Here is a 24,188-nt window from a genome sequence, read left to right as displayed (position 1 = left end):
TCACTCCAGCAGGCTTCATGTGGAGGAGGGGTGAAAAACACAAACTAGAATTTTAAAGCTAGCAGCACCAAACCTTCAGGGTATCATTTGGAGACTGTCCTGATGATGCCCCCCAAGTTTGATGAAGTTTGGATCATGGGGGCCAAAGTTATGGACTCCCAAAGTGGTAGCCACTATTTTCTATTAGCTCCCATTGGAAACAATGGGGGATGGGGCACCCCCTTTGGGAGTCCATAACTATGGCCCCCATGAGCCAAACTTCACCAAACATGGGGGGCATCATCAGGACAGTCTCCAGATGATACCCTGAAGGTTTGGTGCTGCTAGCCTTAAGAATGTGCCCCCTGCAGGCACCCCCAGAAATTTCCCATTGACAGCAATGGATTGTGTAGATGTAGAACAAAGAATCTTGGACAAATTTCAGGGGGCGCATTTTTTGACATATTGGCACCACAATTTCAGGGTATCATCAGGAGACTGTCAAAGGTGTAGCCCCCATCCCCTATCAGCTCCCATTGGAAACAATGGGGGATAGGGGCACCCCTTTTGAGGGTCCATACCTGAACCAAACTGCACAAAGCTTGGTGGGTATCATCAGGACAGTCACCTGATGATACCCTGATAATTTGGTGCCTATACATCTAAAAATGCGTCCCATGCAGGCACCCCCAGAAATTTGTCCAAGATTCTTTGTACTGCAGTGACTTAGCTGTATTGCTGTCAATAGGGAATTTCTGGTAGAGGGCTGTGAGGTGCACATTTCTGAAGGTATGGTCACAAAACTTTCAGGGTATCTTCAGGAGAGTCTCTGGATGACACCATCCAGGTTTGGGGAACTTTGCTTCAGGGGGTTCAATTCTATGGGACCCAAAAAGGGTAGGGCTCATCTCCCACTGCCCCCTGAAGCAAAGTTGGGGGGTATCATCAGAACAGTCCCCTAATGATACCCTGAAATTTTGGTGCCGATATGTTTAAAAATGCGCTCCCTGCAGGCCAAAATGCAAAAAAACACAAAAAAACCCCAAGCAATTCGGCTGGCGATCCGAATCTCATGGATTCGGATCTGATGGGATTCGGACAGCTCAGATTCGGCACCTGCTTGTCCGAATCTGTCTGAATCAGTGCAGATTCGGTCAAAATCCAGATTCAGACTGTCCGAATCTCCAACCCTAGCCAGGGGGGATTTTTGAATTTGGGTATAATGCAAACAGTGGCCATATAATATTTTATCTGTGCAAATAGCAGTTACATCCTACAGACACAGTGGGACTTGATTCTGAATAAGCAGGATTGGCCCTGACCGGGATAGTCCACACTTGCCCAATCTCATCAGGTCTCAGAAGCTAAGCAGGGTTGACCCTGGTCAGTAATTGGATGGGAGACCTCCAAGGAATACCAAGGTGACTATGCAGTGTCAGACAATGGCAAACTGCTTCTGAACATCTCTTGCCTTGAAAAACTGATAAGATCCCCATGAGTCTGCTGCGACTTGTTAGCCAGAAAAAGGGGTGGTGGTGGTCCATGGCTAAAATGTTTAATGCACCAAACTGAAGTAATCTGATATTCCTGATTTAAATATATTTTTTCTAATTCAGTTGGAAGCTGATAATAATATCAATACATCAAAGTTTGTTCATTTTTCAGAAATCATTTATGTTCCCATTAAATTTGGCTAGAATCTTTCTCTTACTGTACATACGAGTAAGGAGATCTTACCAGTCTTTCAGCACTAACTGGTGTACTTACAAGTAAGCCCCACTGATTAACATAGGAGGCTTGCTTCCAAGGAGGCTTGCTTAGGATTGCTCCATAAATCTTTCCCATTTCAGTGACCTAATTAATGCAATTTCAAAAAAAGTTTAACACTTCTGTGTTAAAATTTAATATGTAATCTTTTTCCATTCATGCAGATACATTTCCTGTTTCCCTCAGCAAAGTATAACACTGGAACCAATAGATTCTACTGCAAACTGCAGAAACTAGAGGTAGCGGAGGGCAGGAAAAAAAGATCAGATTTTTTAAAAAGATAAAGTGTCCTCTAGTGGTCTAATGGAGAATAATCATGTACAGCAATTCAGTTGTATTTTTCTCTTTGAAAAAAGAGCCTGCTTTTAGCTCATTTACTTATGTATATAGGATAATGAGTGCTTGTCATGCTGTAACAAATAACATTTGTAAAATAATGGTTCCTATAAAATTTATAATCAAATTCCTATGGGAGGGAAGAACAAGGAATGGGTAACCAGGGATGAATATACAAAATGGAGTTACATGAGAAGAAGGTACTTGAATCCCCTAACAAAAGATGCACAGCAGCCAAAAGATATGATTTAATCCTGAAGCATTATCATTTTCTCGAAAGTAGGACCCTACATAAGGATGTGCATATTATGCTAATTGAATCCCATTTGGGATTAAATTTATTTCTCTACTTAGGCCGATCCACTCCTGCAAGTTTCCACTGAATTATGATAATTTTTCAGATAATAATTAATTGAATTAGGAGGAAATTGTCTCTCTCACACCAATGAAGATTCTCCCCCAGCTCTCCACTATCCATGAAGACTGCAGATGATATCCCCCACCCCGCCCACATACACTCTTGAAGTGTCATTTGGAAGAAACTCCTACATGTTTACTGAAGTACAGACACAAGGGAAACGTTCAAAGATAATCAGAAATTTTCAATAAGATTTCCTGATTGTGATTCCAATGATTCTCTAATGTGATATTTTTAAAAAAGAGAGTCATGTCTGGCAGAGGGTTTCGGCTCATGATTCTGCAATCATCTATAATTCTAGCCTCAGTCTCTAATTGATCTGGTAAAAGGGAATGGAAAGGGAACGGGAAATGCCAAAAGCAAATTTAACTGCAGTTGCAAGAAGGATTTGTCCTTTGGTCTGAGCACTGACTGTGAATTATACATATTTTTTATATATTAATTATTTTAAACCATTTAGGGTGCCTCTAATTTTGTTCTCTAAAATTATCACTGTGCCCCAGGCATCAACAATATGGGAAAAGGTGATTTAAACCTTAGTCATCAACAGCCAATTTTATTACAGGCATGCCTACTAACCTATCCTATGGGCAGTGTTCTTACTGGTTTCTGCTTGTATTAAAATCGCATTGTTGTAGACTAATATTTTACAATTGGGCTATTTGCTACAAAACAAGAAGCAGGACTCAATAATATTCTTGTCCTTTTCAGTTCTATTGTCTCATGACTATCAAAACAAAATAAAAACATAAATACCTTTCCAGCAGTAGCAGTCAGTTTCCTAAAATCAAATTATAATGTAGCTTGACTGCAATTTTGGCTTACCAAAGCAGTTACCCAAACTTGTCCATCTGTGGACAAGATGGACATCTGTGGACATGGGAGGAAAAAAAATTATCATGACTTTCCTCAATAGAAAACAAATTGCACATCAGACTGCCACACCCAGCAGAAAGTCCCACAGGATCCAACCAATTTTAGGGATCAGCAACTGAAACAGCTCGGTTGAATCTAGTGCCAGCTGCTAACCAGAATCAAGAATGCCATTCAGCAAGTGGCATCTGTGGCAGCAGGGTTTGCCAGTAAGCCTCTTTCATGGATATCAGCTTAGACCTTCACCCTCCCTCCTGATTGCATTCCCAGAGAAGCTCACAGAAACCTAGTCACTGTTCAATGCCTGAATCCAGTCCTAAATGACCATATGACCACTAGTTCCCCTGCAATTAAGGTTGGCAAGTAGCATTATGTTCAAACAATGTGTGTGGGTGGGTGGGGGGATCAGGCTTGAGGCTTTGGACTGAATTGCCAGAGTTTTGCCAGCATGCCTTCTGCTTAAGACAGGGGTCTCCAAACTATGGCATCCAGATGTTCATGGACTACTGTTCTCATCAGCTCTGTCAACTGGCAGGGGCTGGCAGGGGCTGATGGGAATCATATTCCACAAATATCTGGAGGGCTATAGTTTGGAGACTCCGGCTTAAGACTTAGAAAGCTCTATCAACGTTATTTTTCAGCCAAGCACTTGGGAACTGAATGACTATTGATCTCATTGCTCACTGCTGAAAATAATTGAGTGAGGCTGTATGGAGGAGATAAAAGATTACCCAGCTGCTAGTTTTGTTCTGAGTCATTTTACATATTGTTTTTATTATTATTTTAATATGTGTGCAAGCACATGGAAAGGCATTACAGAACTGTTTAAGAAGGAATAAAGCAAAATAAACAATGAAGACGTCACTGTAGGAACAAAAAGTCATACCTGTTGGTCTCTCTTGGGTTTTCCATAGAACACCCCATCTCTCTTCCGCTGCTATGGTCTGACCACTGGCAGAGGGTTGCCTCTCCTGCCACCTAGCCCCCTCTCAGTGTGCTCCACTCATCTCTGCCCCACAACTGCAGCAGGATGTGACAGGGCAGGCCTGGGTGTGACCCATTGGTTGCTTGGCTGGGAGGCACCGTGAACCTTCCCTTGCTGTGCAGTGTGCATTTCAATAGATCCATGCTACACATAGCCATGTGGAGAGGTGGAAACTCCTCGTGAGCTGTGTTGGGTTCATGGGTTCCAGTGATTTATTTGTTTGCTTAATTCGTAGGTTGCCCCCCTTACGGGACAATTTCAGTACTCAAAAGATATCTGTCAGATCCAGCAACCTGGCCTGTCAGTAAAGCATGTCCCAATGACAGCAAAATCTCAATAAATTACAGATTAAAATAATTTACATACAAAATCTCAATAAGTTACATATTAAAATACATTATAGTGTTCTTCAGGGAACATACTGGGAGAGGCAGTCCAGCAGATACGATGGCCCCATACCCTGCTCATAGAATCTCTTTACCAGCACAGGCATCTGCGCCCTGCCATTTGTGGGCATCAGTCAGCAGCTATACCGGCAAACTCTTATCAAGGTCTAAGGGTGTGTGAAAATGGAGAGCAAACTTTTTCCCAGATACCTAATGTAACTGAGAAGACTCATATCTCACTCAAACACATTTAGATTTGGGCAGATAAAGAAGCACAACTATTTAGTTGATTTGAGAGTTTAGCTGGAAATAAGAATGAAAATTAAAGCTAAATAAAAGGTAAAAGTGACTGAAAGTAAGAAATACAAAGGCAATTTTGTTGAGTTTTATATGCATTTTAACATGCTTAAATCTTCGGTGGTGGATGCTAATGAAACAGCGACAGGCATATCTACAGAAAATGGCTCCCAGGGAAGGTCTCAAACTTGCCCCCAACCTCCTCTGATCAGGATGTTACTCCCCTATTGATACATCCCAATATCACATTAGCCTTTTTTGTCACTACATCACACTGACGGCTCATATTTAATTTACTGTCCACCCATACCCCAAGATCTTGTTCTCACATTGCTACTCAGTAGTATATCCTCCATCCAGAGAGAAAGATGGGAGAGGAGAGAGAGAAGGGGGGGAGAGAGAGAAAGGGGAGAAAGAAAGTGCAGATATAGAGAGAAATGGGGAAAGAGAAAGGGAGGCAAATGTCACCTATGTTCTCCCCACTGCTTCCAGAACAATTTTTTAAGCCTGTGGTTGCTTTAAAATTAAGCTTAACTTACTCTTAGGCAAGCAGGGCTGCAACCAGGAAGGGACTGGGGGTGGGGACAAGCTAGGGACAATGCTCTTTCCCTGGCCTTTCCTCACCCTCAGTCATCTTCTTGCCACTACTTGCCTGAAGAATCATAGAAGCAGAGTTGGAAGAGAGCCCAGGGGCTATCAAGTCCAACTCCCTGCAATGCAGGAACACACAATCAAAGCAATTGCCTAGAAGTAAATTAATCTTAATTTTAAAGCAATCACAGACTTTTTTCAATGAGTGGGACAGCGGGGCGGGAGGGGGGACCCACATTCACTCCCCCTGCCACCCCTCCAAGAAAAAAAAGGCCTCTGGTTGCTTTAACATTAAGCTTCACTTACTTCTAGGCAAGCGCTGGCTGGGAGGAGACTGAGAGCTAGGACAAGGCCAGGAAAGTGTGCCCTCTCTGGCCTGTTCCTGCCCCCAGTCTCCTCCCAGGTGCAATACATCTCACCTAAGAGTAAGTTAAGCTTAGTTTTAAAGCAACCATAGCCTTTAGTTTTGCGGCGGAAGTGGGGGAGGTTGGTGGGGTAGCAGCCAGGGTGCCTCTAGGCAACTGGTGCCTGGGGCAAGAACCCCTTTGTCCCACCCTTGCAACAACCCTGAACAGAAAGACATGCTAAAGTACCCAAATAACTTCTAGGAATGAGGAAAGAGGAGGTAGAGCTGGAAACCAGCCAAGCAGCTGTGATGAACTCCTTGATCCACAAGGTTAGTAATCTACTGCAAAGCACTTTCTATGCACAGCGAAATAAACTATCTCAGTTTCCCATATACAACATCCTTTATTTTTCCTGTTCTATGACTATACATGCTTGTATTAATAGGTAAGGTTATGTTTTAGGAATCTGGGTTAGTGAGAGAGAGGAGAGGCTCTTTCCAGTTTGTTACTCTTATGCGATAACAGGCATAAATTAATTTTTCATGTGTAATATTTCCACAGGAAGCAGTTTGTTTTCACTAACAGTATAAGTTGCCCAGGGCAATGTATCTCTGCATGCATCTCTATGTTCTACAACTTATAATTATTATAATGGGATTCTGAGAGTGTACTCTAACATGGAATAACTCATCAGATGAAGACTAGTACCTGCACATATGTACAATTAAACATGAAAGTATTTTGATTGTTCATTGCATATACCATGTGATGTGCCTTTTATTTGTATGCAGTATTGAGGAAATTTGACAAGTATTTCCCAGGCATATTGCAAAATGCTGAAATGCCTCTTTGTGCACAACTACAGCAAACGCAAACCCGTAATCTGACAGTTTGCCAGTCCCCAATTCAGACTCATTGTTAAGCCAACTTACCACTGCCATGGCACTCTCCAGGTCTCTCCATGTGCCAATGACACTCAGTATAGCAGCAATGGTGAGGAGGCTACTCAGACATATTCCAGCATACAAAACTGAGGAATGGAGCAAATATACAAATAAGTGCACAAAGCATTGGCATGAAGTTGGATGACTATCCCACTGTCACTTCTACCCTTACCTAGGACAGAGCAAACCTACAGAAATACTCCTCTTACAGAGCAACAGTCTGTTTTACTACCAGTGTTTTGTGCATCTCTGAGTTATATTATGTTCCAGACACCAACATCACTGTCCAAGCTGCATATAAGGAGGTTAATTTTTCTAAAACACCCTAACTATCTGAGAAAGGATAGGGCCTAACCTTCAACAGTGCCTAACTGAGGTGACAATTTGAGAAGATAGTGAGGCTATTGATGAAATTGTTTTAAGTGGAGTGATGGCAAATGAGCAGAGAGCCCCGAACAATAATGACTGCAGGATATATTGGAAGGTGCACAGTTACCAAATGAGAAGCCCTACCTTAGTGTTCAGATCTGGTTGTGGCTAGGGGCCCCATTCAAAGGGGAGAGGCCAAATCCTCTCATGGAAGCAACATTCCAGCAGGTTTCTTCCCCACAGGGCACTTGCCACAACAGATGGGCAATTCTGCCAATATGCAGCTTCCACAGCCTCCCGCCCCCCAGAATGTGGCACTGAACGTGGTGCCAGTGTTCTAGCACCCCTGCCACCATAGTGGGACAAGCTGGGTGTGTGAGCGGGGATGTGGCCTGGGGAGGAGCTGCTGATAAGCTCCTTTGGAAGCAGTAGAGTGGCCACAGCTGGCTGCCTAGACTTGTGGATAGGTCTGTAAATGTACTTTTCCTTACTTAGGGTCCTTTGTTCTATGGAATCAGTAGTGGTGATTACTGACTCATTTCAATGGATTAATTCTCTACCTTTTAAATGATTCAACTGAAGTACACTTTATATCACCAAAATGTCACTGTGTTGGTTTTTCTGAGATATGATATTTTACAAAATTACCAATCCATATTAGAAGGGAACACCATCTTTATTATTTCTAATTCCTGAGGCCATCATACATTATGAGAAGGCAAGACTCACTGGAAAAGATAATAATGCTAGGAAAAGTTGAAGGCAGCAGGAAAAGAGGAGCACCCAACATGAAATGGATTCAATCAGGGAAGCCATGGCCCTCAGTTTGCAAGACCTGAGCAAGTCTGTTAATGATAGCATGTTTTGGAGGACATTGGTTCATAGAGTCGGAAGGACATTGGTTCATAAATTGGAATAAATCTCAGCTCTACCAATTAAAATGTACATCCATGGCTGAAAACTGGATTGCACTGATTAAGCAGTCAAAGCTTTAAAGGCTGGTCAATTAAAAAGGGACTGAAGCTTACTGGGCTAAAAATAATGGTGCTAATAATACTTTCCATTCATGTTGTACTGAGAGTTCAAAGCTCCTCACATACATTAACATAGTTATTCTTACAACAGCCCTGTAAAGTAGGCCAGTATCATTACTCTCATAATGCAGATGCAGAACTGAGACAGAACTAAACTTGCCACTGCTACCTAGTGTGTTTGGGCTAAAATGACATTTCAGCCAGGAACTTTCTGCATTATAATACATGCTCTCAACTACTATGATAGCACCAACTCTAATACAGATAAAACTTAGAACATCTAAGATCTATTTCATAGTGTGTTCATATGTCTAGATATTTCATTTAAGCAGAAATAGATAAGCTTTTTGACCTGCATGCCAAAATCCCCACAGCAGCAACTGTAGCATTGTTGCTGTGCCAGTAAGCAAAAGTAAGGGGCAGGCCAGAGTGAGGGGGGAGGGCGCCAGATGGGCCAATTGGTACGGGCCTATAATTTTAAGGGGTCCAGTTCCCTCAGGTAGAGACAAAAATACCCTTTGGCAAAGAATATTGCTGTTGTAAAGAGCGAAAAGGGGGAATCCTTAAGCACAAAATATTAATAAAAGATTGATACAGATAAAATATAAATAATTGCAGATACGAGAAACCAATAAAAATACTTAATGAGCAGTTTGAAATGGGGCCTACATTTCCCATCTGGCCTGGGCCCATTATCAGTTTTGAATGGGCCTAGCAAGGGACAGAGTTGAGGGCTGTACTTAGCCAGACACCTCTGGAGCAAGTGAAGCCCCAGTTATGCTGTCAGTGCCTCAGAAGTGTACCTTGAGCCTGCCTGATAGCAAGGTGAATTATGTTCTGTCTACCATCACCATTCCAGGAGCACGGCCAGAATCTAGAGGCTTACCTCAGTCACTCAGCAAGAGAACTGTCCCTGCATGCTGAGTGCCATAGTCTGGTATGCCATGGTTTAGCATGCATACAGGAGCCTGCTATGTCCACATGAAAGTGTAGTTTCAAAAACAGAACTATTTAAATAGCAAATGAAAATTAGCAAGAATGTAAAAAAGTAGAGACATATCCTGCCCCAGCATCCAAAGGGTATTTTAAACAATGCACTAGGGTATGAAAAAGAAACACTACTTGAGATTTACTGTTTTCCACATACCTAAATTGAGAAAAGTTCTCATGGGGTTTGTTTCCAATAAGACTTCACTGATGACAATAAAATGCTTCTCGTAGTAGGTGATAGTGGTCAGTATAGCTACTGATAGCCCAAGCAGCTGAAGAGAGAATAGAAATCAAGAATTTTAGGCTGCAATCTCACAAATATTTGGAAATAAATACATTTCTTCTCAATATCTGTTAAGCAGAAAGAAAGCTAGTGCTTTCCCACTTGTACCATCAAGAAATGAAGGGAGAATGTTAAATTCACATACAAGTGACAGTTATGGAGACTAATAAAAAATCTTTTGTGCAGAAACTTTTTTAAAAAACAGGGAATCTTCTTATATTCATTCATTCTTCCTTTTGGGTAAATATATAAACCTGAATAGGACTGGACTATTACTGTACTCCCTAACTAATCCTGTGTTGTTGTAACCTGGGTATTTTCCAGACCTATTTTATGCTATTTTAATGGTAATCACAGATGAAGCTTTGGAACAGATGCAATGGAGAGACCATTATGTAACATACACAAATACTCCAGTATTCTAGTCCTGAATACAGTCGCTTGGAGAACCAGGAAGCCCTCTAAGAAAAATTATAGGTCATAGCAAAGGAAGCTACCATTTGCATGACCTGAAAGAATAGCCAAAAATGGAGCTTCTGTCTGACCAGTTGTAATAGATCTACTGCATGTGAAGGTGAGGAATGGCCATAGGAGGTCTCTCAGCCAACTGATTAACAAAATAATAGAAAACAGCTCTAATAAATTGCCTCATACAATCTTCACCCAAGTACAGCTCAGCTGAATCATTATACTGACACCAATCTAAGCCAAATCAAACACTTTATAGGTTTTTGGACCTGCCATATTTGCCTACTTACCTAGCCCCCACCCCCCCAATCCACCCTGCTGTAATACCCCTCAGAACTATATGTGGGAATGTATGCCAACTAGCAGAATTGAACCACTAATGGGACTTATTCCCAGCACAGGGCAAAAAGCAGCTTGAGTAGCATCAAAGAAACATCTATATTCCATTGTTGGTTAACTCGTCTTAAAATCCCATAACTTTCTGCCTATTAATTTTGTTTAGATAAGGCAGTGCTGTTTTTGTAAACAAAAAACTGCCAATACTCAGATGTAAGGCACCACTACTTTCCTATAATTCTCTCCTCCTCCCCCCACCCAAACCTGTAAGAGCCTCCCCAAAAGGGGCTGGTACTCAGTACCACATACCAATGTCACAAAAAAGCCTGGGACTGGGAGAAGGAAAGGTATATTTCTACTCATATCAAGGTAAATCCTTGAGTTATATCTTATCTTGTACTTTTTCACAAAATGCTCAAATTTCTATCACTATAGTGATATTAAGAATATATAGAATGGTCCAGTTTTCCATTCAAAGCAAATGCCTATAGGAGAAAATTTTGGGTTTTTTGTTTTAAAAAACAATAAACAAATTATCTAAAACAATATCTTCACAGATATCAGAAACATATTTCAGAAGTAATGAAGACTGTAAGCTTTTCAAACCTATTTTTTTCCCTAAGCAAAATCAGTCTAGTGGTATTCTCAAGGCTACCCTTAGCATATTGAGAATGGTAGATAGTGAAACCACCCAGAAAAAAAGGCACTGCTGCAAAGTAGTGATAACAGTCCAAGACTGACTGCCGTTTAACTTGTGTTTCCTGTGTTTGCAAGACTTAAATTAAAACATTTTTAACAAAATTAAATTAACACCTATATTAACAACACATGCACCCTATTTAGTCAACACAATTTCTGCACAGCTCCCCATTTCATTACCATGCCAAAGAGACTGGTCACCAGTAGCTGGCACTTGGTAGCCTGGACCCAGCTGCATCTCTGACCCATGCCTTCCTCTCCTCTCTGCTTACTGGAAATCGGATTGCTGAGAAGGGTTGACTTTCAGTTAATTCTTGCATCACTGCATGTTGGGAAATGTAGTCCCATAACATTGTTTTTAGGGTTTGTACTTATACGTCATGTTTATGATTCTCCATAACTTGCAAGACACAAATGATTCTTAGTCACAGCAAAAAACATTCTTTCAGCAGTGAAAATCACTAGAGGAAACATTAATGTGTGTATTTATTTATTTTTGGGGAAAAACTTTTATCTACCTTTTCTCCTTAACAAAGTACCCAAAGCTTTGGTATAATATGCATTAAAAGTATCATCTGTCACAAATAAAAAAAAATCTCTGGAAATTGTTTGTCTGTATCCTCTAGCATCTTTTAAGAAGTTGGTACATAGAGTGAAGGGGCAGAGAAGGATGGAGGGAGGACAGGGGCAGGGACTGGGGCCAGAGAAAAGTGCTTCCATCAGCTTATACTAATTAAACTGGTTCTCACTCTGTTTCTTTAAATCTCAAAACACTCTTTTTCATACCAATATCTCTCCCTCCCAAGGACATAGGTAAGGGGGATTTTTTCCCAGGTTCAACCCACACATTGCATGTCCAAAGCTCTGCTGTTTCAGGGTGTGGGATAATCCACCCCAAAACAGCTTCACTTTCAATGTTGTTTTAACTAGGGACCCCAGATTCCCCCTTTAAGGTGAATTTAAAAGGAGAATGTGGGCTCCTTAGTTTAAACACCATTGAAAGTGATGCTGTTTGGGGGTGGATTCCAGCATCACAGCGGCCGCCTTTGGGGTGTGTGTGTGCAAAACTCAGATTTGCACCACTCCTTTTCCCCTAGCTATGCCTATGCCCAGAGTGGAGGCAGGAGGGACTGCTGGCTAGGAGCCCAGCCGGTGGGCGGTGGGGTGGCATCCCTGGCCTCAGAGAGCTGCTTTTATAGGCACTGAGGCTGGGGGTGGGGCTTGGGGAGGTGTGGCCGCACCCCCAGGTGCGGGTGGGGGCATGGCCTCATGCCCTGAAACCATCCCATAAAAAAATCTATACCTACCTCACTGCTCCCTCCTCATGTACTACAAGCTCCAAGGCAATAGTGAACCATCTCCTAACAATTAGAATCAATTAGAGCATTCTGAGTCATAACCTACAAAGTAATAGTCAGCTGCCTTGACTGTGGCGTTTTCCCCACAGACAAAATATCCTGGGATAGACCCGGGATCATATATCCCAGGGTGTTTTTATCCTGGTTTCTCCCTTTGCACGGCTACCTGTCACCGCGTTCAGGCCGGGAGTAAGAACTCCAGTGAATTATGCATGAGCCCCTGAGTTATTTCCATTTTCCATATGAACGTTTGGAGTTATTTTCATTTTCCACATGAACTTGTCTACGTAGTTTGCGTATGTTTACATAGTTTACGTAGATTCCATTTTTCTGACATTTTGATTGGATGGCTGCAGCTAAGGGGCGGGGAGAGCCGGTGGCGAAGCCGGAAAAATAATCTGACTCATCTCCCGCAGAGTTTGCATGGGAGCAGGATCAGCACCGGCTTTCTCAAAAGAACTGCCAATTTCATTGTTTTTTGAAAGCCGTGAGATCAGGCAAATCTCGCAGGGTGGGCCCAATTTAGGCCCGGAAGCCATGCAGAATTCATGGCCAAGTCAGGATGGTTCACTTCCTTATCCCAGGATATATTGGCCGTGGGAAAATAATAGTATTTACTTGCTTAGACCTGGAAAAGTTGCCAAAACAACATGATTCCCCAAAGGGTTAACTGGCACTTTGGGAGGCCTTTTTTTTTTTTTTTAAATCTCTATAGACTAAGCTTTATAAGGATGGGAAACATATACACTCAGTTTAAATTTCTTCTTGACATAATGTAGGGGCCAAGACTTGAGTTTAAGTTTTTAGATTATAAAGTTTTATTAAAGTATAGTACTAGAAAGATTAAGTATTTATTCTCTGATACATTTCTCCTTGCTATAGGAAACTGACCAGTTTATCTGTGTTGTGTTACCTAGTTTAATAGATGGAATATTTTTAGAGCAGCAATGGGGAATAACTTGGCTTGGCAGTGCGAGAGGCAGGCTAGGTGGGATCTTTTAGACAGCTATACCAGAATTGGCTTTTGAAACGTTCCGCAGAGAATACAAAGAGACCAAATTGAATTTAAATATTTTTATAAGTTTTTGGTGCAATACATTCATACAGTGAGACGTGAAGAAGCTTACACACAGTTCCTAAGAGATGTAAAAAGGGTGGAAAGTAGGTTTGGATGATAGATTGGGATATGTTACCTAAGATCAGCTGAGACGTTCTGGAAGAACGCAAGGATTCCTATGCCAGCATGGAAATCCAAGTGAAGGACAATATCGTTTCTCACAACCAACTTGACCAAGAGAGGTTCAGGCCAGTAAAATGAGCACTGAGTTTGGGGCAAACGGTATGTTTATACCCCTTATCGCAGGTAGGGGTGGGAGTAAATAAGTTTCAGTTTCGTTTTCCTGTATTTTCTGGGCTTCCATGCTGAGATCGCTGGGCTGAGCTGATCAGTAGCTCATCTATTATTTTTCTAAGTGTCAGGACAATAGAGCCAATTGTTACTTGATTATAACAGGAGAGCTTTGAAATAGCTTATGCAGAGTTACCTCTTAAGAATCTCTGTCCCTCCGGGAATGGGGCGGTATAAAAGTTTAATAAATAAATAAATAAATAAAATTTAAATTTGGCTGAGGCTTTTGAGTGGATCAGGGAAGGATCGATTGTTAAGGAGATGATTTCTAAAGACAGAGGAAATGCAAAACCTTGTGATGAGGTGTATTCTAGATTCTTTGTAATCCAACAACCTTGGCAGGGTATGGTAATCAAGAAACAGTCCATGAGACTTCCAGCCTTAGTTATCTGGAATAACTCATTCAGTGATTTAATCTTGCAAACAGACCTTTTTGCCCTTTTGGTCTACTCTTGGTTTGGACCTCTGCTACTCACACATAAATACATGGCTGCTGGCTTTTGCCAGTACATACAGCAGGAAAATATAAAATCCATATTTTCAGAAGGCAGGGTATGAAGGGTAGGGCAACAGTTGAAGCTGATTTAGAGGATATAAAGCAGAATGCTGTTTTCTTATATAAACACAGTTCGTTTTAGAACTTTTCTATGTAAGCCATTTAGAAAGGCCACTAAGATATTTATTTTCACCAGCAACGTAACAGCTATTTAAGTATGAAAAAATATATCTTGTTATACTTTGTTGATTGAAATGTAATAAAGACTTTTGTTGTGGTTTTACATTTCGAAACTAAGTCAATCTTGAAATGTGGACTGTATCATTGGGATGATGCAACTTGTAATATGGCAGGGTTGATAGAACATCAGTAGAAACTGAATGACAAATGTTCTTTTGTTTTTGGGCCATAACTCTGACAAGGAATCTTTTAATACAAGAATAACAATACAGAATGTACAGTTTATCGTTTTGTGGACAAAAACCAATGTCATCAAGGAGGCAGCAGTAATGCACCTTTCCCAGTGAGATATCAATGATGCACCTCTTACAACTTGTGAACTTGCATAAATGCCTACATCTTACTTCTGTAAAAAGCTTCTAACCTCCAGAATCTAGTAAAAGATTATTTTTATTCATTTTTGCAACAGAATAAACCTTTCCCCCTTATATATACCTTATCTCACCTCTAAATTCTTTAGGTTTCGGGGGTTCTTTGGGGTTTTGGGCTTTGGAGATTTTCTTTGTGACCAAAACTGACAGCAAAAATAAAAAGTAGAAATGTATTTAAAGTTCCCATACTCATAGAAAATCCAGTCATTACTGTAAACTCCATATTTCTCATTGTAATACAGAAAATAATTAAAGAGGGACAATTTCTGACAGAAAAATGACACAAGGGGAAACATCAAGAATAAATCTGGTTGGGACTTAAATGTTAAGATATTCATGGTGGGGACCATTTTTCCTTTCAACATCACAGAAGATGCATTGCATGTAGTTTAACCCCTCAGGGCAGTTAAAACTAAAGTTTTACATGTCACAATCATTAATGACAAATTAGTTTAGCTCAGTTGTATGGGATGATTTGCCACGGTGGGCACTTAAGATGAAATGTTTATAGCAAATGAATACTAATGTTAAATTTCCAAAATGTGAGAATGAAAATCTGATTACACAAAATGCTTAAACTTTACTTATACATTTGAAAAGCTCATTTCCTTTGTAGCAAAGAAATTATATGATGGCTGTGAATGGGTGAGGTTATAAGAAAGAAGATATTTAAAAGATTCTACTGTTTTTGATAATACTTTTTGTTTAGAGAGGAAACTAACTTACATCCGAATGTAAGAGGAGGGAAAGCATATTTTCTCTTGCATTTCATCATTTCTAAACATTTTAGAATAAAACAACAACAACAAAAGGCAAACCAGATGTAAATTCACTTTGTCCACTAGAGGAGCTCAGAGACTAAAATATTACATTTGCTTTTCTAATCAAGCTGCTGCAGAAGTTCTTTTTTAGTTAGGGAGCAGCCATATAAGAAACTTAACAATGTATAACGGTTCATTTACTTTTCCTATAGTTCACTCTTCTCATTAAGTTCCATGGAATAGGAAAAATATAAGATGCAAACAAACAATATAATAAGACTGGATTGCAAACTTAGAAAAGAACAAGTTGGGTCCTGCAAGACTTGTGAGGTAATCCTATCTTCCTCCACTTGCTTGCTAAGCAAAGGCCTGGCTCTGTGCCGCCTCCCTTCCCCCAGTCCCACCATTGCTGGGCCTGACATGGTTCTGGGTCTCTACAGCTGTTGCAGAGCCCAGAGTGGACACCTTGTTGCTTGTGAAGCTTGAACTGGCTTCACAAGTGGTGAGAGAGGGTTGCCTACAGGGATGGGGGATCCTGACCCACACACCCAGTCCTCCTGGTTTCTTTGCCACCTGTGAAGCCAGAACCAGCTTTACAGGCAGCAGGGAAGAGCTACCTGCAGGAATTGGGTAACTTGACCCTCCCACACACAAGGCAGCTGTAAAAGTAAAAAACAGCTAAAACCTATTTGGCTTTTAAAACACCAGGTTATTTGGTTTTGCCAAATGGTCTGGTTTTTATCGTGTGTGTGGGTGGGGGGGGGGGGTTTCCTTCCTTAAAAAAAGCTGAAATGGCTTTTCCTAATTTTTTCCATTCAGTTTTACCAAATGGAAATTACCAAATTTCCATTCAGTTTTCCCAATTTTTTCCATTCAGTTTTACCAAATGGCTACTCATCTTGTTTTAGTATTTTTAAAATGTTTTCATACACACCAACCCTCACTATCCCTATTGAGACTTATAACTTGATACTTTAATGACAGAATCAGTGACAAAATCAGATTACATTTTACTAAAAAGCCCTTTGCTGCTTAGCTAAAAATTCCAGTTTAGAACACAGACCTAAAAACTGTTTGTTTAGTAATACAGTATGCGAACCAAACCAAGGACAAACAGACACTGTAGCTGTTTTTGGAAGCCAACTCTATGCAGAAAACTGCTATCCAGAATGTTGAGCTGAGTGAAACATAAAATGATGCAAATCAGTATGAAACAGCACACTTTTATATGAATGGGAGTTATGAGAAATCAATTTTAGAGTCTCCATGCAATTTCTGCATTGTCATGATTTTATATGTATTTAAGTTTAAATGCATTGCTTTCCAAAGCGTTTTTAAAAACATGTAAACTAAGAACACTGGAATTGAAACATTGTAAGAGCCTTTGTTCAGCGTTTTGTGTCTCAGAAGGAATTATTGTTGATGATTTAAACCAAAGAAATATTTTGCTGACTGAAACGTAGTTCACACAGTATCAATCATGGTAATGACGTAGGCCTGCACCGTCTGCAATGTATTGAAAAGGTTTTTTTTCACATAGTCTTGTTTATAAAAAAGAGTATGATTTCTCTGTTAGCCAGTTCTCCTTCTTTGCTACTAGAACATTAATTAATTAATTCAAAGTCTCTTGTCTCCTGAAATTCCTCCCTTTTCCAGCTGGGAGTCTAAGTAGCCAGCCCAAGTTGCCCTTCTGGCATAACAATATGACAGTGTTACCGCTAATTATGGCAGATGCCTTCTGTTACCCAGCTTAACAGGTTATGAACGTATTTTTAAGGAATCTCCACCAGCTGCTAAGAGTGTAACAGCACACGAATATCTTTAAAATAGCGATGGGGAAAAATAACTCGGCTTGGCAATGCTTTGGGGAAATAGCTCACTTGGCGATGTGAGAGGCAGACTGGGAGGGGATCTTTTAGACTATGTATATGGGGAAATATAGCATGGAGCATTCCGCAGAGTAACACAAGGAGTCCAAATCAAGTTTAAAATGTTTATATAAATTTGGTTTCAAACACACATACAGAAAGATATGGAGGCACATACACACAAGTTACTAGAGATATAAAAAGGTGAGAAAAATAGGTTTGGATGATAGAGAGGGAATTGGGAAGGCAGCAGGGTGATACATTACCTAATGGTTCCAATGCAGCAGGCGAAGAAGAAGGCAGAGACTCTATGGCTCATTCCGCACATGCAGAATAATGCATTTTCAAACTGCTTTCAGTGCTGTTTGAAGCTGTGCGGAATAGCAAAATCCACTTGCAAACAGTTGTGAAAGTGGTTTGAAAATGCATTATTTTGCATGTGCGGAAGGGGCCTATGCCAGCACAGAGATCCTGGAGAAGGACGATATCGTGTCTCACACCAACTTGACCAAGGGAGGTTCAGGTCAGAAATGAGCAATGAGCTTAAGGTGAGCAGGGCTTTTATAGGGTGGATCGCTAGTTTGGCGGAAAAGAGAGACCCTTTGGATTAGGTTTTGTTTCTTATAGCTGTGCTGGGTTGCAGGGGCTGAGCTAATTAGCATCTCTATCTATTGTCCTAAACCCAGGGGTTGGTAGCCAATTTTTTCCTTGATCACATTAGTAACACCTTGAATAGGTGGTCAGAAGAGTGAGTCTCTGGCTATTGTAATTTAGCTGAGGCAGCGAGATTAAATCAGGGATGGGAACATTTTAGGAACAGCTGAAGGGAAGGAAGGTTGCAGCATCTCAATTCAAGGGATAGTTCGCATTTACAACTCTATTGACTGTAGCTCTGGCTTGGGTGTGGACATCAAGGAGCAAATGAGTAGATTTATTTTCTACTGACTGTTTGCTATTCTTTAGGCTTGCTGTTAGCCCATTTTATCCAGCACCACACCATATATATTGTTAGCCTTAATATAACTCAAAAATATATCTCACATATATATTGTATTTATAAATATCCTGGCTTGGATGCGTAATTTAAGATGTGGGATGGAAGGGGTACATAACACTTATTTTCTATATAAGGCACTTCAGAACTTTTTGAAGTAGAATTTATTTGTCTTTCTGGGGGGATTTAACAGTTAGGTTAGCAAAGTTTCATAACATAAATGTCATTTGAAACAAAAAACCCTCCTAGAATTGTGAAACTTGAGATAGTTATGTTCACATATATATTGCAATCACTTTTGTAGCAAGGTGGTTCATACACAAGTGTTTCAAAAAAATTATTTTCTACTGAGAGAGATTTGCCTTGGCACTCATTGGTTTGTTTCTTAAACTTAAGCTTCTTTTACACAGTGATTCTTAAGTTGGAGGAGTTAGGAACTAACATACTTCTCCAGTTTACTCTAGTCTGAAATCACTCTTTTCATCAGAGATATTTCCCATTAAACTCTTAGGGATCACTCTGTCAACCTTGCTATTTCTCTAGATAACTTGCTATGGATCCTTCCAGATCCATACCCCAAATGTGTTCATTTTCACTCCTAAGGAGAATCCACTATCAGATAGACTGCAGCTCACAGCCTTGTCTCCAAGCTTCGTATCTTAATTTCTTTCTCACTTGACTGTCTCAAGTCAACTCAAATGTCAGAACTCTCCAACTGTCATTCTCAGAATTCTGTTTGAACTTCTTTTCAATCATGGGGTTCCATGACTGGGACAGCTCCATAGAATGCAACTGTCTGGTATAGCAGGCACTACTTTTTTATTTTGGGGTGTTTAAACCACCTTTTAAAACTGTTTTCAGATTTATCTACAAACGGGGGGGGGGGCGGCAAGTGTAAGAAATGGCACACATGCAAATCCTTGATTACAGAAATTAGAAAAGAATGCAGTAAAAATTAGTAATGCAAATAGTAACTAGTGCTATAAACAACATCCTTTGTCCCTTTTATGTGTCCTCCTGAAAAATTCAATTTTTAACAATTTTGTTCCCTTTATAAAAATGCCATTTTGAACTGTGCAACGAGCAGATGTTACATAGTCTTCAAAACTCAGGTTTCTGAACTGTCCATTTGTGTAAAAGATATTTAACTTAAGAATAAAAACATTTAACTAAATAAAAGTCCAGATATCAAGCTATCTGACCAAGTACTTACCTGTGTTATTACTTAATTGGACATCACAAAACTGCTGCCATTACACGTCTTATCCTAACATTGTAACTTTAAGGGTTACAAAATAAGGAACTTGTTGGGGAGGTGGTAGGGAAAATTACATATTACACATGATGTTTCATTAAAGTTTGTTTCTTTATTATGTATGTATTTATTTAATTCATCTGTGCCCTGCCTTTGTCACCAGTGGGGATTTAATGCAGCTTACCCTGTTCTCCTTTGTTCCATTATATCCTCACAACAACCCTTTGAGGTAATTTGGCTGAAAGAGTATGACTGGTCCAAGGCCAATGAGTTTCCATGGCACGAGTAGAGATTCAAACCCAGGTCTCTCAGATATTGCATCAGTGTAGCATACAATAGTTCCTTGTTTGCAGTTTGGGTGCATCTTTCTTTTACATGATTATTTCTAAAACAAACAAACAAACAAACAAGGAACCATCACCTGAAATATTTACATGATTACTTTCTCTCCCTCCCCTCATCATAATATGTTATGTGAACTAAAAACAAAAGCTCAGCAAAGTCTTTTATCAGGACTAATAAAAAATAACACAAAACAGCTTTTGAGTTCTCCAGAACTTTTCATCAGGATGTTGCAGGTTTGATCTTAAGGCCTCATGTCTATATTTTCTATAGCAGTCTTTCCCTCAAGTGGGGCAGAAAACTTGTTGATATGTTGATTTATAATTAAATTTATAACCTCTCCTCCCCAACAAGAAGCTGGGCTCAGGGTGGCACACAAACTTTCAGCTAAATAGGGAGCAACCAAGTAAACCCCAAACTCATTTTCATGTTTTGCTTTCTCAATCTCTACTTCAGAGAAGAGGTAAATTGGGTGGAACCCTATCTCTGTATGCCTAGGTGATGCTACTCTCTCCCCCAAATTCTTTGTGTTTTCTTTGAAGTAAATCCCATTTAATTCAATGGGCTTTCCTATGTCCACTTACCTGGGAGTAAGCCCTGTTCAACATACTCTGAGTAGACATGCAAATGATAGTGAATTCTGACAGGGGTATGGAAGAGATGCATTAATTATTGGTACTATTTATTTACATTAAATTTAAACAACCACAGAATAAATAAATCAGGTAGCCTACAAGGTTCAACAAGATCCATTTGCTGTGTCTATAATTTTTATGGTTCATGAAGCTATAATCTGCAGTCAGATTATTTATTTATTTATTTATTTATTTATTTATTTATTCATTCATTCATTCATTCATTCATTCATTCATTCATTCATTCATTCATTCATTCATTCATTACACTTACTATATCGCCCACCCCAAAGGGCTCTGGGCGATGTACAATATCATACTAAAACATCACAATATAAAGCCTCATCAAATATCATAAAAGTATAAATTACTGAAATGGTAAAAATATGCAAAAATCTACAGATGGCAAACAGCATTTCATTCTGCAGGATTGGTCCAGATGGTACAAACCACAGAATAAAAATACAGGATAAGATGGAACAAATGACAGGTTATAGGGATGGCACACAATCAATGGCTGCCCCCTCCAAAAGCCCGGTGGAATAATTCTGTTTTACAAACCCTGCGAAATTGTTCAAAGTCCTGCAGGCCTCTAACAGATGATGGTAACAAGTTCCACTGGACAGGGGCTATGGCGCAAAAGGCCCTAGCCTGGGTGGAGGCAAGCTGTTTCATGGAGGGGCCGGGGACCACCAGTAAATCAGCCTCTACAGAACGTAGGGGCTGTGTGGGGACATATGGGGAGAGACGGTCCCACAGTTATGAGGGCCCCAGGCCGCAGAGTGCCTTAAAGATTAATACCAATACCTTGAAGGTGATTCAGTATTCTGTTGGGAGCCAGTGCAGCTGGTGCAGCACAGGAGAGATGTCATCCCATGTAGAGCTACCTGGGAGGAGCTGCGTCGCTGCATGCTGGACCAACTTCAACTTCCAGATCAACTGCAAGGGCAGGCCCACATAGAGCGAGTTGCAATAATCTAGTCTGGACCGTAGCATGGATCACAGTGCCCAGGTTGGTCTGCGAGAGATAGGGGGCCAGTCATCACGCATGGCACAGATAGAAAAATGCTATCTGGGCCATACAGACTACCTGGGTCTCCATAGAAAGAGATTAATCCAAGTGGACCCCCAGGTTACAAATCAAGGAGGTCAATGATAAAGGAACCCCCTTGAATGGCGGTGGCTGAAAGCCCTCCCCTCCCCCTTCACGACCCACCCACAGGACCTCCGTCTTAGATGGATTAAGTTTTAACCTGCTTTGCTTCAACCAACTGGCAACCGCCTTCAAACAATGCTGTAGAGCCGCAGGGGTAGTGACCGGCCTCCTCCCCATCAACAGAATAAACTGAGTGTCATCAGCATATGGATGACAGATCAGCCCAAAACTCCACCCCAACTGAGCAAGGGGTCGTATATAGATGCTAAACAACAGTGGGGATAGTAGGGCCCCCTGTGGAACACCACATTGAAGTGGGCACCACTGGGAAACCCTAACCCCAACCCTCACTTGCTGACTCTGGTCCCGGAGGAATGAGGCAACCCATTGCAGGGCCATGCCCTGGACCCCGGAAACGGCCAGGCGGTGGGTCAAAGGATTGTGGTAGATCATATCAAACGCTACATTAAGATCTAACAGCACCAGCAGCGTCAATCCACCCTGGTCAAGCTGCATGCAGAGTGTATCTTTGACAGTGATCAGGATAGTCTCTGTTCCATGCCCAGCATAGAAGATGGACTGGAAGGGATCGAGAGCCAATGCGTCCTCCAGAAAATCTTGAAGCTGCTCCAACACCCCTCTCTCAATTACCTTCCCCAGAAGTGAAAGATTCGAAACAGGGTGGTAATTGGCCAGATCGCTACGATCTAAAGATTTTTTTTAATGAGTGGGTGGACTACTGCCTCTTTCAACCCATCTGGAAACACTCCTTGCTCATGGGAGTGATTGATGATGTTCAACAAGTCCGAATTAGCCAGGAGGGGCACAGATCCAGAGGACAAGTCATAGGTCTAACAGCAGCTAGGATTTTGTCGATATCAGCTTCAGCAAGCAGAGAAAACTGGTCCAACATGGGACCCAAAGACAGCAATGGATCCCCCAGTTCACTTATTGCCTCAACTGTGGCAGGAAGGTCATGGCTGAGCAACATGACTTTATCCGCGAAAAAGCTCATAAAAGCCTCACAGCTATGAGCCAATTGAATATTTTTGGTGCCCTCATTCAAAGAGGACAAGGATTGAATGATATCAAATAATTGTGCTGGGTGGGAGCTAGCAGATATGAGAAAAGACAAGTGTAAGGAATTCCATAGAAGCAGAAATAAAAGGCTCTTTGGTGAAAAAAGACCGTTTATTAAGACATCTTAGAAAGCTCAAGTACACGCAGTGGCAGGAATGACACTTCCCGCCAGAAGCACAGGTTATAACTCTATTCATCCCATCCCCCTTCCTGCTTCCCATGGGAACGGAGACCTCATCTCCCGCGCAGAGATAAGGTCTCCGCCGATGAAGCTGGCCCATCGCCCGGGCTGTGGAATGCACTCAAGGTTACTTTACCATCAACACCATTGAAACCCTTACAACAAGGAGTAATCTGTTTTCGCTCTCTTCATCACCACCTCATAGGCTTTCATAAATGTCCTAAAAGGTTCACGTAGCTTCATCATAAAACTTCCTCCACACTAGCTCTAGGTGTCTGAGCTCCCGTTTCATCTGACACAGCACCTCGGTATACCACGGAGCTAGCAGAGAACGGGGGTGCAGAGGATGTCGGGGAACAATTTCCTAAAAAAACAACACTACTACTATTAACTGAAATAAACACAATAAATGTTTCAACAAATTCAACATCACTAGGTGTATTAAGTAATTGTTTTGCTTGTATAACTTAAATGTAAGTAACAGTTATAAAATACATAAACTTGCAGTTAAAATACATGAAAACAGTGACTGACAAAACCTATGATCCAAAATTCACGTGACAATAAATTAATGTGTCACCATGTCAAGTAAATTTGAACGTGTGGATCATCACTCCAATAAAGTTAGGGACCAATGCTCTATAGAATGCTGAGCAGATTTTAGAACGCTGAGCAGATTTTAAATTATAAATGCTAATAGGCGGAGCTGGTATCAGGTTATACCATTTGGCACACACTGTTTGGCATTCTGGAAAGTGGAAAGAAAAATGACAGCTTTTCACAGAAACTATAAATACTAGTTGACTAAATACCTCTAACACTGGCTCATACAGACATTCTTATTTCAATATGCTGCACCTTGCCCTTTGTACTGGCCGATGACTATAGGATGGAGCAACAAAAGCCCTCATGACGTATATTCTCTTAGATATGACAAGTAA

The 24,188-nt window shown here is 40.9% G+C and overlaps 1 protein-coding gene across 3 annotated transcripts in view; it reads right to left on the bottom strand.

Annotated features, from left to right (window-relative positions):
• Positions 1 to 11,365, bottom strand: part of TSPAN32 (tetraspanin 32) — a 56,176-nt gene extending 44,811 nt beyond the window's left edge. For all 3 annotated transcript variants that reach the window (XR_007243627.1, XM_048486014.1, XM_048486016.1), the window contains exons 1-3: positions 11,283 to 11,365; positions 9,474 to 9,588; positions 6,912 to 7,009 (exon numbers count right to left, since the gene is read on the bottom strand). Coding sequence is in view for 2 of the 3 variants with exons in the window: in XM_048486014.1 (XP_048341971.1) it covers positions 6,912 to 7,009; positions 9,474 to 9,588; positions 11,283 to 11,351 (282 nt within the window). In the remaining variant the exon portion in view is untranslated. The remainder of the gene's footprint in view (positions 1 to 6,911; positions 7,010 to 9,473; positions 9,589 to 11,282) is intronic.
• Between the last annotated feature and the right edge of the window lie 12,823 nt (positions 11,366 to 24,188).

Source organism: Sphaerodactylus townsendi, linkage group LG02, assembly GCF_021028975.2.
Source record: "Sphaerodactylus townsendi isolate TG3544 linkage group LG02, MPM_Stown_v2.3, whole genome shotgun sequence".
Lineage (NCBI taxonomy): Eukaryota > Metazoa > Chordata > Lepidosauria > Squamata > Sphaerodactylidae > Sphaerodactylus > Sphaerodactylus townsendi.
This window is presented reverse-complemented; position numbering and strand designations above follow the sequence as displayed.